This window comes from Balaenoptera acutorostrata, chromosome 16 (assembly GCF_949987535.1).
Source record: "Balaenoptera acutorostrata chromosome 16, mBalAcu1.1, whole genome shotgun sequence".
NCBI lineage: Eukaryota > Metazoa > Chordata > Mammalia > Artiodactyla > Balaenopteridae > Balaenoptera > Balaenoptera acutorostrata.
The window spans coordinates 11,100,106-11,115,827 of record NC_080079.1 but is presented as its reverse complement, the minus strand read 5'-3'; the positions used below and the strand labels follow the sequence as shown (position 1 = coordinate 11,115,827).

At 47.4% G+C, this 15,722-nt stretch overlaps 1 protein-coding gene across 5 annotated transcripts in view; it reads left to right on the top strand.

Moving 5' to 3' along the window:
• PLPP4 (phospholipid phosphatase 4) overlaps positions 1–15,722 on the top strand; it is a 197,281-nt gene that overhangs the window by 42,787 nt on the left and 138,772 nt on the right. For 2 of the 5 annotated variants that reach the window (XM_057531165.1, XM_057531164.1), the window contains exons 2-4: positions 1,366–1,474; positions 10,310–10,400; positions 15,176–15,239. In XM_057531165.1, coding sequence (XP_057387148.1) covers positions 1,366–1,474; positions 10,310–10,400; positions 15,176–15,239 — 264 coding nt within the window. Of the gene's footprint in view, positions 1–1,365; positions 1,475–10,309; positions 10,401–15,172; positions 15,240–15,722 lie in introns of those variants that run through there. The other 3 variants (XM_057531167.1, XM_057531166.1, XM_028164260.2) reach the window with 2 other exon arrangements.

Sequence of the window (15,722 nt, the reverse complement as noted above, 5' to 3'; positions counted from 1 at the left end):
CCAAGGCTGTGAGACCCCTGATTCTGTCCCAGGGCTGGGATGGCTTTAAGATGACCCACCATCTAGGTTTTTCCTAAGACTGGGGCTTTCCCTGGGACACAAGACTTTCAGTGCTAAAACCAGGAGAGTCCTGGGCAAACCCAGACTGTTGGTCACCTGGGTGTGGTTTCCTAGAGATGACAGCTGACCTCCAACTCCTCCCCATCCCCAATCCCCCTCCTCTTCATCCTGGTAATGGTACCTTTTCCTGGAAGCCCAAGCCAGAGCCCTTGGAATCTGCTTTGACCACCCCACCTCCCATGTGCACGTTCTTCCATTCTGTCCTGCCCTTTTCTTCACTCTGCAGCTGTCTCTTGCTGGGACAGCTGCCATAACCTCCTAACTCTCTCTGCCTTCCCTTCTCTGTTCTGCTCCAGTTCCCCATCTTCGCCACTATCTGGAATTGGAAATTTCATTCTACACTTCTCTGCAGAATTCATCCTTGGTTCCAAAGCCAGACTCGTTCGCCTGGCACTCAAGCCCTGAGTCACCTGGCCCCTGCGCTCTCTCCGCCACATCTCAAGCCATTCTGAACTGAACTCACCAGGTCAAGAGCTGAGCTGGAGAGCTGGGAGGCGGCCCGATGGCCAAGAGCTGCAGAGCAGACCTGCAGTCTCTGTTCTTCCCCCCAGGTTTTCTCTTGGTGGTAGTTCTCTTCATCCGCCTGGGTGTCTGGGGCTCCCAGGATGTGAGGGGTCGGGAGGTGGCGAGCTGAGGAGATGGAGGTCTAGAGCTGTCTGCTTTCCTGGAAGCAGCCCCAGGAAGCACCGCATCCCCCTCTCCCTTCCTCCTTTCCTCTCCTCTGTGTTTCTCTCCTGTCTCTACCTTCCGTCTTCTCTCGAAGCTCAGTCTGCCTCCTGGTGGTGGTGCTGGTGGCGGGGTGCCGTCTGGGGTGGCGTGGAGGGAAGAACACCACTGGTTCTTTCTCTAGTCCTGCCTGCTGCTCCCTCACCTTTGTTCCAGCTCAAGTCGATTTCGTTCCCAGAACCTGTGCTGCTGGCCTTGCCTTGCCCCAGTCTGAGCCACCATTCTCGACTTCAACTCCCAGTTTACTTTGGATCCCCAAGTTTCTAGAGTCTTTGTATGTCAGCCTCACAGCTGTTCTCTTATGCCCACGATTAGTCCTCGCTGGCAGGTGGCGACAGGAGATTCTACAGTCTCGGTAACTACCTCCATCTTTCCCCAGTTGGAACTGGCCGAGAACCATCAGCCGGGCCGCCTGTCCTCCCCCCGCTCCCCCAGAGGCCGGATCGTCCAGCTGAGCGTGTGCAGGGGCCACCTTCTCCAGTGCTCAGCCCTCACGCCTCTTTCTTTGTTTCGTTTCAGTTTTACGGAGTTTTTGGATCCATTCCAGAGAGTCATCCAGCCGGAGGAGATCTGGCTCTATAAAAATCCTTTGGTGCAGTCAGACAACGTACCTACCCGCCTCATGTTTGTAAGTACCATGATTTCATGGCTGATTTGACCACTCTCCCAAGTATGAACCAAATGGGCTTTCATTTCTGCATTTCCAACCCCTGCTGATGATGGCAAGCAGCCTGAAAAAAAAAAGAGGCGAGCTGCCCATCAAATTAAAATTCAATTCCAGATCAGGATGGTCGCCGCTTGGTCATGTGAGAGCAATTGCCTGACGCTTTGGAAAAGAAGGGCCCTGCTTACCTGAGCTAAACCCGAGTTGTTTCCAAATACTTAGAGTAAAATAAGATGAGAAACTAGTGAACAGAGTTTCCTGCTCCATCTATTTTTTAAAAAACCTCAATGTAGCTGTACTCAGGTAACCACTTTTCTGGGTTTTGCTGGTCAGTTGACCAGTGATGAGACCACTATGTGTAACTCACCCCTGACAGCATCTCTGGTCCTAGGATAAATGGGCAAGCACCCAAATAGCTGGTGGATATACTGGGACATTTTTACCTCTTCGCTCTGCCCCTTGTCGATTACAGTCTCTTACACTTCCTCTACTGTGTGCTGGGCCCTTGGCTGAGAGCGTAAGAAAGGGTTATCTCATTTAGTCCCACCCAGTATCCCAGTGAGGAAGATGTCATTATTGCCCGAATTTTGCAGGTGCAGACCTGCATCCCAGAGAGATGAGGGAACTTGCCCAAAGCCACACAAGCTAGAGAGCAGCAGGGCCACGATTCGCATCCGAGCAGCCAGCTCTGAGCCCTGCTCGCGGCCAGGAGGCTGCCCCGCAATCGGGAGCCGAGTGTCCAGGACTCCTGGCTGAAGCTCACTGGCTCCTGGAGAATTGCCTTCAGGCCTTTCTGTAGCAGAGGCGATATTGAAGCTCCCTCGTGTTACAGAACAATAATGCAGCTTCTGGGTGGGCAGCCTTGTAGCTTGAAGCTTTTTCCTATTGAGCAGCCATTGTGTGTCTTGCCTCTGGGAACTTAAATGACTGTTCCAGAGCTTTTATAGAGAACATGAGGAATATTTTTGCATTGTGAAAGAAACCCCTCTGATTTTGTGGAGGAAATCTTATTCATCGGTGATGATTGGAAAGATCTTTGTGTCTGCAAACATCCCAAAGTGCCCGGAACACTACATGAGCATTACAGTATTATTTTAATTGCTTTTTCATAATTACTTTTCTGCTGGAAAATAAACTGGATTTTTGTAAATATCGGGGAAATTGAAAAATGTAGGGTGCTTGTGAGTAGGGTATTACCTTACACTTGAGTATTAAAATCAGATTTTTTTCCATTTCTGCTCTAACTCAAATCTTCCATAAATCCTAGAAATAAAGTAACTAGTGTGTGTCTAACTGGTTTACTCCATGGTTTTAATAGGGAAAGCTTCTGTTGATCACTTGTTTCCATTTTCAAAGATTTCACATTTCGTGTGCTGTAAAACCCAGTTTGGAGTGAATGTTCATTTGGGATATTGTGAGAAATTTGTGGCTGTGTCCTAGATTTGTGAACAGTGGATTGTTTTGAAGTCTAGATAAAAACGCCACAAATATTCTGGCTGCAGACACAAATAGGATGGAGCACATTTGCATGCTGGCAGTGAAGGGAAGGAGGCAGTAAAGGAGTTCTTCAGTGCTGTGATTCTCGGAGAATAGAGGGGTATTCAGCCACAAACACTGATTCATACCCTCTAGTCTCCTAATGAAATAAGTTCAACCTTTTGTTTTGTTAATAGTAGTTGATGAATTTCATTCATTTGGTCACAAGATTTAGTACGATTCCATAATAACACAAGGAAAGCAGTAGATACATTTAGAAGATGTGTAACACAAGATGAAAAATGCTTTGTCACCACATAAATTAGGTTTGTTCTCCTGGGTTTTATTAAGAGTTTAATACAAGACATCAGTTTTCTGCTTTTGATCCTTTTAAACCTTCTGGTGTTTATAGAAGAATTTGTAAGAGAACATATTTTCACTGTTTTTAAAAAATAGCTTGGTTTCCTTAGAAAGCTCAAATTTCATTATTTAATGCATAAACAGAATCCTGGGATCTCCTCTACTTCTGTTTAGAATGTTTTAATATAAAGGCAAACTTGCTAACTTTCTAATAACCAAAGTGTTTTTTAAAAGCAGCTGCTATAACCCTGATGTTTCTTTATTTGGGAAATTAGTGTCTCTGGAGTTGTGCCTGTTTGCACACGCGCATGTGCGCACGCGTGTGTGTGTGTGTGTGTTTTAAAGGAGCTACTTGTTCAAATGTCACAAAAATAATATCAGAATGTTAGGGAATTAAGTGAGGAGTAATGACATCACCAAGAAGCCCTTGGCTGGCATTTCCTCTGTCCTTGGCACCATCAGCTGAGGTGACTATATCTGTCAACATGAAACTTGGGTGTGGTTGGACCATTTGATTCTAGGAGCTTGTTTCCCTTGATGACTCTGAGCTCCTGTGGACCAGAGAGTCAGGCTGAGAACTCTTTTCTCACACACTGAGTCTTGACTTAACATTTCCTGGATGTTCCCAACCATCAGCTGCTCCCTTATTCAAAAGAGGTCATACTTCCTTTCTGAACATGTGGAGGTTATCAGATCATCTTTGAAAGCCTACTTTTCGGTGTAGGAAGACTCCTTTGGTGTTGGGTGTTGCTTTTCAGTACCCTCCTTGTTGTCTGTAGTAGTCGTGTCTTTGTGTGTCCAGAGAACACTTTTGGGAGCTGGATGTGGGTGAGGAAAGCCATAGGAACTGCAGGCGATGGGAAGTCAAATCAGATTTGACCCCTGCAGGCTCCTGGGGGACATGGTACTCTAAAGCAGAGTGGAATCTGGAAAGAGCCAGAGGAAAGGCTCAGGTGAACTGTTAGGGATGTTCGTCATCACCCTCATCATTATCCTCCTCCTCCTCCTCATCAGCATGGTAGTAACAACAACAGGCAACATCTCTTGAATGCAGGCACTGCGCTCATCATTTTACAAACAGCATCTTAGTGAATTCTCTCAGAATCCTTTGAGGTTGGCACTTATGTTATCCCATCATTTCAGTGGAGAAAATGAAACTGTCATGAGGTTAAACAGCTTATCCAGGGTTTACAACCATCAGTGGCTGGACCAGGATCTGAATGCCAGCAGTCAGACCGCAGATGGCCTTGGAGCCACTCGCCTGTGCTGCCTCCTTGGGGGCTCGGGTGAGCTGGACAGGTGGTGAGTGCAGCGTGTCACACACAGAAGAGCAGGTGTAAAGGCACAGGCACAGCAGAGCCAGGGCCGTGTGGGCCCCACGAATAGGCGTTGGCTTGGAGTGCTGTGTGGTGCAGGGAGCCGAGGGTGGCAGGGATCCAGGCAGATTGTGGACAACTTCAGGTAAGTTAAGTAGTAGTTCATTCAGCGGAAAGTTACGAAGCACCTTCCTTGAGCCAAGCCCAGCAGCAGGTAGTGGAGGTGCGAAGCTGAATAAGGTGTGGTTTCTGGTCTAGTGGGGACACAGACATGAACATGAGTCAGATGGTTCAGCGTCACAGGAAAGCCCTTGAAGGGCAGGCAGGACTCAGGTAGGGAACTGAAGGAATGGTAAGTGTTTCCCAATTTCTTTCCTTGGCTTAAAAAAAAATGTACCCAAGACCTGTCCTTTGCCCCTCGTTTTGCTCTGGCCATGATACTGATATGTCCAGAAGATTTACTTCTGTAGAATATTACTGAGATTGTGTTGATTTGATAACAGGGGTTTCTATTCTGGATAGGATGCTTCTAAGGACGATGGAAATAAAGTCAATTTGGGGGGAGGAGGGAAGGAAAGGAGACAAAGCTGGCTTGTGATAGTTTAATTTTTAGACACCTTTGAAAAGTCTTCACTCTCGGCTTTGTGACGGGCTATAATTGTTTGCCCACAGCAGGGCCTTTCCCAGGTGTCTGCTCGTCCTGAGATGTTAGAAGCACCGCGCAGCACACCTTTCTGTCAGGTGCTGGGAATTAGGGCACTTTGGGCCCACTGTTTTGTCTGATGTGGATGAACCCCAGGGACAAGCTCTTCTCTGGCTAGCACCCTAACATCAGGTGCCCTGGCTTCAGCCGCTTTGGTGGTTAAAAGCGCTTGGCACATTCATGCCCTTCCCTGCACACACAGTGCTCCATGCTTGGCAGATTCCCAGAAGCATGCTGGCCACACAGTGCCTTGTATCAGTGCCCAGGTTTACCCACTGTCTGCGTGTAGCAGTGGCCGGGACGGATGGCACTTCCTGTGTTGGTTTCATTGGTGGATGCACAAGGCAGGGCCCTTGCTGGAGACACTGGTCCTGTAGGGCACAGGCAAGGTGCCTGGGCTAATAGGGCTCTTCCCTGTGCCTGACCTCCCTGCACAGATGGGCTGGAGCTTAAAGCGCTCTATTCCCATATGTCTGGTCACAGGATCCTGGCATTGGTCATCTGTTCACAGGTTTCCCTGGTGAACAACAATCAGAATTTCCTGGATACTAACTCTCCGCTGGGCCTCATGGGTGAGCAGTTGGCAGGGGCTCTAGAGTGGACTGCCTCGGTCCACTCCCAGCTTTGCTAATTACTAGCTTCGTGAATTGGGAAAATCACCTCCCCTCTGAGTGCCTCAGTTTCCTTATCTGTAAAAGGGGGCTTTAACAACACTTTCCTCCCTCCCCAGGGTGTTGGGAGCTTCAAATAGGGTGATAGACTTACAACACTTCACTTAGGGTGTGATCTGTAAGAAGCATTCAACAACAACTCAGTGAATTTAAATCCTCGCAACCATGCTTTGCTATGTATATCATCACTATACCCATTTGATAGATGAGGACACTGAGACTGAGACTCAAAGGTGAATAGGTTAAGTGACATACTCAAGGTCGCAGAGCTGAAAATGTCAGAGCTGGGGCTTGAGCCTGGTTCTACTAGATCTGGGTCTGTTCCCCACGTTCATTTTGCTCCACGTGTTCATTTTGCTCCACAGAGCTCTGGCTTCCTTGCCTGTGGAAGAGCATCGTGCAGAACCAGCCACATCCCAGGCTCTGCTTAATGACTTTTGTATGTTATCTTGATATGTGGGTGCTGTGTAGCACATTTAATTAGCAGTTTACAGGATGTTCTTTGATACAAGATGATCTCACGCTCAGTTTCCTTATCTGTAAGATGAGGCTGTTGGGCTAAGGTGATCACTCTGATTCAGGACTCCAACCCAGGTAGCACGGCAGCCCAGGTTGGAGCGTCATGGTCCCAGTAGCTGCATGAGTTTGTGTGTTCCCTTATCTCCCTGAGTTCCAGTTTTGTTTTCTGTACAAGGAGGATGTTTCCCCCAGCGGAGTAGCTAGAGGATTAGACAATGTGAGGAAAGGCCCTAATACATAGTACGTGCTTAATTCATGACAGCTGCCACTAACACTTCTATGACTTATCCATGTTCCTGGAAACAAGCCCCATTCTTTCCTTCTCCAACTCCAGAGTAAACGTGTTTACCATGCTTTATTAATGCTTCTTGCTTCTGAGGTGAGAACGGCTACAGCACGGGTTAGAAGCACAGAGCTTGATTTAAACAGACTGAGTGCAAATTCCCACTTTACCACTTATTAGCTGTGTGACTTTTAGCAGGTTGCTTAACCTCTCTGTGCCTTAGTTTTCTATCCATTAAGTAAGGAGCCTGCTTCATAGGGTTGCTGTGAGGATTGAATGAGTTAATTTACACGAAGTGCCTGTAACAGACCATGTCATTAGTGAGTTTTCAGAAGAGTAGCCCTGTTCTCATAACTAGTGGGGAAAACTCAAGCACCGAGAAGTGTCAGTATGTTCTTTGCATCCTGAAGCAGTGAGTGGCTGGAGTTCATTGTCCTGGTCTCTCTCAGGTCCCATTTAATAAGCACAGACAATTCACTCTCTTCCCACTGGGACATTCCCAGGATTTTCCAACTTTTTTTAAGCCATGGAAACATTAATCTAAGGGAAACAATCCCAGGGGAAATTTTGCCTGTCCCTTTCTGTCCTCCATCTCCACACCTGTTTGGAGGTAGAAGTAACCACTCCCACCCCTGTGTCTCTGTGTCCATCTTCATCTCCTCCATGGGCTTGGGCAGCAGAACAGTGCCTTCTAAAGGTGTTTGTCAGAACGTGGAAGGGGCGGGCATCGGTTTAACTCAGTCCGGTTTGCTGAGTGACAGTGGGGTGCTTCTTTTTTCTTCATTCTTTCACTCGGTTCAGAGGTGCTTTTGCCCCGGAGGAAGTTGCTTTCCTAACGTGTTGGCTTCTGGGGCTCATCTCTTAATTCCAACTTCTGGTTGAAAGATGGTTATAAAAAGCTGGGGGGGAGCAGGTGGTAAATGTAAGTAAGTCTCCGTCCTGATTTGAGGACTGCGCTGCCCAAGGATACGGCAGATATGTTTCCAGGAAGAAGGAGCGAGACCAGAACCGAGATGCCATTAGGATGATAGGAGCAGAGAAAGACCCCTGACAGTCACGTGCAGACATTTCTGTTGCGGCCGCCTGGGCGGGGGGCTGGGACCCTAGCCTGATGGCTGCAGTTCCTCACCTGCGAAGCTCGTGAGATGGGAAGCCCTGGGCCCTCCTGGTGCTTAGCCTTGGCCCAGGAAGCAGTTTGTCCTTGGTTCTAGAAGACAGACCAATGTGCGTCTACCTAGGAGAGTTAAAGTGCTGTCTGGTTGGGCGAGTCTGGGTGGGGATGTAATTAGGAGCAGGAGAGCTGAGGCCGCGAGCAGTGCTAAGAGAGACCCCCTTGGCCTTGAAGCTGTGCGCTTAGAGCCACTGGGCATCTCTGATGCCTTCTCCGGCTCCAACTCTCGGGCTTGGAGCCGTGGTCTCCCATGCGGTGCCCCATCTCCTGTTTGGTCACCACAGTCCTGCTCAGGATCATCTCCTGTAGGCGGCCTCTGGAGCCTTGGAGGGAAAGTCTCCCCGAATCATATTTTCTCTGGGGTTCCATTTCTGTCTAACCTCAGACTGTGCCAGCTGGGATTGTCCTACAGTATTTTCTTCAGTTCTCCTTTCTCATATTTAAGGTTTGACTGTCGGTGGGGTCATTGCAGCACTGTTCACTGTTCAGTGAGCTGCTTTCTCCTGTTTGGGGGTGGTGGCTGGTCTATGGTACCCAAAGTGAGAGGAGACAGAAAGCTCAGGACTTCTTTGACCTCGACTGTAACTTTGGACTTCCATAAGCAGGGGCTTCAGCCATTGCTCTCTAAACACTGAACGTGTGAGTCAAAACTGATGCAGTGTTTCTCAGTCCCCGGCATCATTTGAGATGCTTGTTACACAGTGTAGATTCCCAGACCTGTCCTGTATGAGTGTTTGAGGGACGCAGCATTGTGACAAGCCCGGCTGGTATTCAGGTGTGAGAGCCACCCAGGCACGTGTGGAAACTCACAGACTTGCTGGAACTCTTAACTCACAAGCGAGTGTTGCCTTTTTGAGTCGCCCCTGGGGAAATCCTCTGCTTCAGTTCTGAATCTTCTCTTGTACAGCTGCCCTTAGACGTGTGTCACAGTCTTCTGAATACCCTCCATGGCGATAGGACTTACTGATGTGGCATTTTAATAGCCAAGTCATTCAGGGCCACTGCCGATAAGGAGGCTCATCAAGCTGGTTACTACCATTTGTGGTCAGAAAGAAACCAGTCAGTAAGGAGAAGGGTTTTCATGTCTCAGGAACTGTCTCTGAAGACAGCTCCCAAAGAGGAGTTCCCAAGATGCCTTGAGCTCTGGCAGTCTGGCTGTAGCAAGTGTGCAGGGCATCCGAAATTATTTTGAAAGACTGTGTGCATTTGGATGAATTCTGTTTTTTAAAAAAGGAGAGTATCTTCTAGCCATGCCTTAGTCCTGTTAGAAAGCCCCTCTCCAAAAAGTGACACCGATTAGAGCCCAGGTGGAGATTTCCCAAAGTGGGAATGCTGTTGGTTAATAGTGACACACCTCACTGCTCCCACCATCTGTGAGCCGATTGTAGATTTGTGAGATATATAATCGCTTTTGATTGTTATCCTGAGACGTTATAATCATAAGGAAATAACATAAATAACTTTTTCTTGATTGTTGGAATGTTGAAAACAATGTACTAATTATAGAATGCTGAGTAAAGATTAGACATGAGAGGCAGAAAACCTGGCCTCCAAAGCCTGGCCTTGCTACTCACCAGCTGTATGTCCTTGGGCACATCCTGTAGTCCCCAAGCCTGGCAAAGAATTGTCACAAAGCCAGCGTGAGGATTTAAGAGACTCCAGTACCTGACGGTACCCAAACGTAGTTCCTGCCTCATAGAAGGTTCAGTAGTGAGTGTCGCTTGCATCTGAATCCCACCAGCTTGGTTCATTAAGCACTTACTGCACTCCTGAGTGCTTTGGTCCAGGGGAAGAAAGGAGATGGAGGAAGGGAAGAGGAGAGACTTCGTGGAAAAAGACTAACCTCTCCTTTGCAGTGGAAATGAATATTCAACAAAAGAACATCAAAGGGGAATGAATCAATCAACTCTAAGGAAGTCCCATGTGCTCCCATGTTGCCAGAGTGCTGAGGATGGGAGGCCAAGCGTTCTTCCACGCCTCTGCAGGGGAGGACGGGAGGAGGGTTACTGGCAAAGATGAGTCATTATAATTATGGACTGTTCTTTTCTGTGTAAAAAGCCACCACTTTAAACGTGGCTCCCAGCAATTACAAATCAGTTATAACCCATAATCAGACCTCTGACTTTTCAAGTCTGTGGAGTCTCTAAGTATAGATATAAATCCTTCTTCGTTTGAGGTCAGGAGTTCAGTAAGATCATTCAACTAGTGAGTCTAAACGAAGCTAACTGTAGCTAATTATCAATCAGCCCTCTGATAGCAAACTGCTATCCTCATAAGGGATCATTTGTTATTTCTTCCAGGCAATTTCTTTCCTCACACCTCTGGCTGTTATTTGTGTGGTGAAAATTATCCGGCGAACAGACAAGACTGAAATTAAGGAAGCCTTCCTAGGTAGAGTATTCACAGTTCCTGCTTTAAGGGATGGGGCTGAACTTAATTATTTAGGTCGCTAGATTTTGAAAGTCTCAGTTGCACCCAGCTGATTTTTCTCTTCGTCAAATTAAGTTTGGAAACACAAGACAAGGTAAACTTTTATCCCTAAGAAGAACCAGTGCACGGATGGTAAGTACCTTATCTTCAGGGTCAGCCCATTGCCGCTGTCCGTTGTGCTGAAAGTGAGTGTCAGACTCGCCATCAGAGCTCTGTGCTTCCCTGGCACGCCAGAAGGGCAGCTCTTGGCTGTAAGGGAAAGTGAATCTGAAACTTTGTCATCACTGACTGTCCAACCCCACATTTGTGGCTAATAGGCCCATATTTAAGGACAATTCAAAAATCAACCACAGACTCCTTGACCAATCACCATTGGCTAGAGGCAAAAATGTGCAAAAGCAGATGTAAAATATAATATAAATTGGAAACAAACTCCATAACTCATCTTCAGTTTGGGGACATTTTGGCAGTTAATCAACTGTTATTATCTAAAGAATGCTCCAATCTTTGCCATTGATTATAACACCATCGTTATCAGTTCTCCCCAAGCTGAGCCATATCTGCATGTGACATGAGTCTGACATTTTTAGGGTTAAATCCATTTTTTTCTGATCTGCATATTAATCAAAAGACTGAGAAATGACAGCATTAAGAGAAAGCAAAACTATTTGGCTTGTTTAGCAACCAAAATAAACTACCTGGAGGCCAGGTTTTTAGCTTTTTGATGGTTAGGAAAACTGAATTAGGTTTATTTTTTGACATGACACGTTAAATTTACCCAACCCATCACACACATTGTGTTTGTTGGTGTGTTGTATAGGCTCACCATTCAGTTAGGTAGTAAATCTGGAAATATGAGATTCTTCAGTAAAGGTTATATTTGTTAATTACTGGGCTTTGAGGAAATGAAAATGTAGCAAAACATGGTCTCCCTTGTTCTTTGTAAGGGAAGGAAGATGAGGGTGAGATCTAGGGAAGGCAGAGCAGTAAAGGGACAGGGAACATTCTTACATAATCAGGCTTTGGTTAGGCTCTGTCTAATTGAAAAGAACAGAATTCCTCTGAAATTACATCAAATAAGTTAGAGGTTTGGTTACAGGGCTATAACAAGCAATCTCACAGACATCCAAGAATAAAAAGGACAGAGGAGCCTCATGGGGACGGAATAGGTATCCAGGCCACGAGGGGTGGAGGCGCCCCTGTCACCTTATGACCCCTCCTCTCTGCGATGTGCCCATCCTCTCCTCTCACTCCCTGCCTCAGTCTCCTGTCTGGACGTCGTTTCTGCTGCCTGCACCTTTGGTCTGTGTGAGGTTTGGGCTCGCAGTGGTGGGTGCCCCTGGCCCACACCTGTATGACCGTTCAGCTCCAGTGCCACCTCGAAGTTTCACTGCATCTCGTGGTCTAGACTTCCCAGGTGGAGACTCGGGCTCGACTCATTTCTCAAGCCTGGACACAAAAGTCCTGAGTCTCTGGCCCGCCTGTGGATGCCTTCCCTGAAGTCAGCTGTGTACCCCCGGCTGCTTAACTGTGGTTTGAAGCTTTGGTCGTCACATGGTCTCTGTCTCCTCAGCTGAGGTGGTGGAAAGGTCAGGTTTTCCAGGAAGGGCGTAGGTGCCCTCCCACATGTGGCTCGAGCATCTGGACAGATATCACTGTGGTCCCCCAGATGTCCCTTTAGGAGCCCTCTCAGTTGACCTGGAAATCCCTCTGCTTCACTTGTTATTCTAGTCGCTTCCTTGACACGGAGTCCCAAGATATGTGACTGTGGGTAGGAACTGTCTTTCATGGTTATGGTTATAATTTACTGCCCGCTTTTGGAGCTGGGCTGTTGTTATGGCAGTGAGTAGCTTACAGTAACTTTCCCTAGACCTTTCATTCTCAGCTAAATCTCCCTTAGGATGACATCTCAAAATTGCACCCCATACCCGGCCTCCTATATGTTAACAGAGAAGGCGGAGTTATTGGATGTTCTGTTTGCCTAGATAAATGAGAGCCTGCCTTGTAAAAATGATGAAGAACCTCCCATTGTACACAGTTTGTTTTAAATTGCTGCTTTTAGGAAGCCTTGGAAGTAGGGGTTGGGGAGAGTGATCTTTAAAAACCAAGGACAAAAAACTAGGTGTGTAGCTTTTCCACCGTTACCTGGGATGCAGGACTTTCTCAGTGAGGGTGGTTTAGTCCCTTCTTTACCCAGGCATCTTCAGCAGACCCGAACCCTGAGAGCTCCCCTGATCTGCCTGTCCACAGCAGCCCCCTTTGTGCATCTGCTCTTGGACAAGTGAGGCCTGCCCCACCCAGCATCGGGCTCTAAGGGATTTGGCTGCAGAACAGCCAGGTCTGTAAAACGGAGAACCCTGTTTTGGAAGGACTGTGGTGCTGAATTCCCAGCAACAAAAGTAACAACAACAAAAGCCCCTCTTAATCCTCTGGGGTGCTTATAAGCAGGAGTGCCGCACCTCCATATAGGCCACTTGCAGGCCAACTCACATGACACACTGCTTTGAATTTCTTTATCAGACACAGTCTGGCTTGTCTTTCTGCCTCTTCTCTCCAGCCCGCAGTGCTGTGGGATGCTGTAAACACAGCCCTTAGGAATCAGACCCCCTGGGTTATTGTTAATCAACAAGCCACCCCCTGCCCCCATGATTGGCGCCATTTCCTGCTTGGCCAGCCTGTCACGCGTCTAATCTCAGCCCAGCCTTCGCTCTGGTATCAGTGAGAGGGCCCCTATCTCGGTCCCCCTGGGGGTGTGCTATTCAGATGAACATAATAATCGGTTCATTTTACTTCCGGAAGGCTGCAATGACTTCCACCCTAAATATTGTTGCTCCAGATCCCCACTCTCTTCCGTCTCCTTCAGGCTTTTGGATCAGAGAGTGAAGCTGCCAGCTGTTGGTGCTTATATCACATCCACACATTTTCTAGCTCAGCTGCTTGAAGCTTTTCAGAGAACTGCTTTGGGCTCCAGTAAACCCAGCTGGTGCCGAGGTTGAGGACGTGTATGGTGTTCTGGATTGATGTAGCAGTCTCTGAAGTTCCCCAAGGGCATTGGGAGGTCAGCTAGTGATGCTTGTTCCCAGAGACCTTCTCTGTGCAGAGGCCATGCTAGGACCAGGATAAGAGGGAGTCTGGCCCCTCTGGGAAAACACAACAGTGAGCCCGCTAGACTAGCCCTGACAAGAAAAGACCCCTGTCATTTCAGGGCTATTTCACAGCCTGTTAATTGTCGTGGCTCTGGGAGAATTCTGCAGTGAAGGTGGCCCAGGGCATTTTCCCTCCTCTCTGCAAAGGAGACCTCTCAGCAGTGCTGTGAGCATGTGAGAAAGAAGGGAAGCCAGCGTTTTAGGAAGGAAGGGTCTGTGCGTGCAGAATGTAATCATATCTCTCCAAGTCCCCCCACTCTTGCTTCCAGTTTATATACCCCAGTTGCGTGCTCGGTATTTTAAAGGTGGTGGCGTGCTGCTGACTCAGGCTCTGCTCTCCACCCCGGTGGCCCATCCCTCCTTTGCTGCCACAGTCAGACATGGCACTGCTGCCCATCCCCCGCTTAGGGGATTAGTTTCCCTTTGACAAAGGTGTTCATTTGAACTGGTCCCTCCCGTTCTCTTTGCTTCCCATGACTTGTAAAAAGCAGGTGGGTTCTGTCTCCACCTCAGTGGCCTGTGCCCTTGGTGACTGTTGACTGTTCACAGTACTTTCTGTTTGCAGAATAACACATTTGTCTCCCTTGATGACCATGAATTGCTCCAGGCAGCTCCTTTCCGAAAATGGCCCTCCACTGCTATTTTCTTACGTAAATCTCAGCTAGTATTGAACAGTTAATACTTGCCGAAGGGAAATCGTAACTCACATGCTTTATTATTCAACAAAGCAATGGAACGGGGCATCAATAGGTTTTTATTGCTTATGCAAAACATTTGGCCTTCCATCGCATTGACTTGCCTTTTGTGCAGTCTTGATAAACACAGGAGAGAGGTGCAGGGTCCTTACAGGGAAAGCTCCATGACTCATTTCATCTGCACCCTTTGGACGATCTGTGCTTCATCCAGCAAAGTCCTTCCAAGCTGCTGGGAGAAAGTCCCCGTGCTGTCTATTTTTAAAGGATGTAATCCAGAAGTGCCTACTGTTTTAGGTGGCAAGAAGCACCACCTGGGCAAATCTTTTCAAAAGCGAACGAGGTTTTGGGGACACTTCACCTTCTCAGAAACGGTGATTTGTTTGATAACAAGTGGACAGCCGTCGGCAGGAGACGGGTCAACAAGGAGGTGATGGCTGAGTGGGCACGTCCTACTTGCAGTAGGATTCCAGCAGCTGCTCTGATTAGAATTGTGTCTGAGAAGATTGCCAGAAGGAAATTAAAAAGTTATGTTTCTTGCTACCTGTAAAAGAGATTCTACATGCTGTCCTATTAAATCTGTTCCTATCAGGCCAGAATATGATAGGTGGGCTTCTCAGTGATATTGAAAATTTCAGTCAAGGAGGAGAGATCAATTTCATGTCACAGGGGCTTGGAATTTTACAAGTCACTCTCCAAAGTCCTGTTCTAACTACATTTTCCTTTAGCTGCTCAAACTTGCCTCCCTTTTTTAATTTGCTCATGTTTCTATGGTCATAAATTAAATAGTAGTGTGACAGAACAGAGGTGATGGTGATGATGATGATAATGATGATGATGATGGTTTTGATTTGCGATCCCGCTGGTTATTTTTCTGTCTGTTGGTTTTGTTTTGTAGCCGTGTCCTTGGCTCTTGCTTTGAATGGAGTCTGCACAAACACTATTAAATTAATAGTGGGAAGGTAAGTTCCAAAAAAGAAACAAATCAGCAACTTTGATTCTCAAGGTTGTCTATGTAGGAGCCTTGGCCACAGGGCACTGGATGGGACAAATTTGAGCTCTTCTGGTTTTCCGTTAAGTTGTTGTCCTTCTGAGATTTCTGTCCTCAACACAGATCTTTCCTCTCCTTTGAATTACGAACTCAGTATTTCAGAAAGCAAGGCATCCATAGTAAAGCAGTGTCCACTGAGTGCACTTCCTTGTGGACCAGAGCCCCCAGCTGGCATCTCTGGTCCATCCACTGATGTTCCATCGCCTCACCAGACACCCACTCACTTGCCAGTTTCGGCCTCCAAAAAATAAATAAGCTTTCTTATTTATCGTTCTCTTTGGAATAAGAAATATGGATTGGCACTTGAGCTTTGGCTCATGGCACGTTTCTCTTACTCCCCTGGGAAGTGATTTCTCTTCTCCATTTATCTTGCCTCCTCCCCCAACTGCTCTGG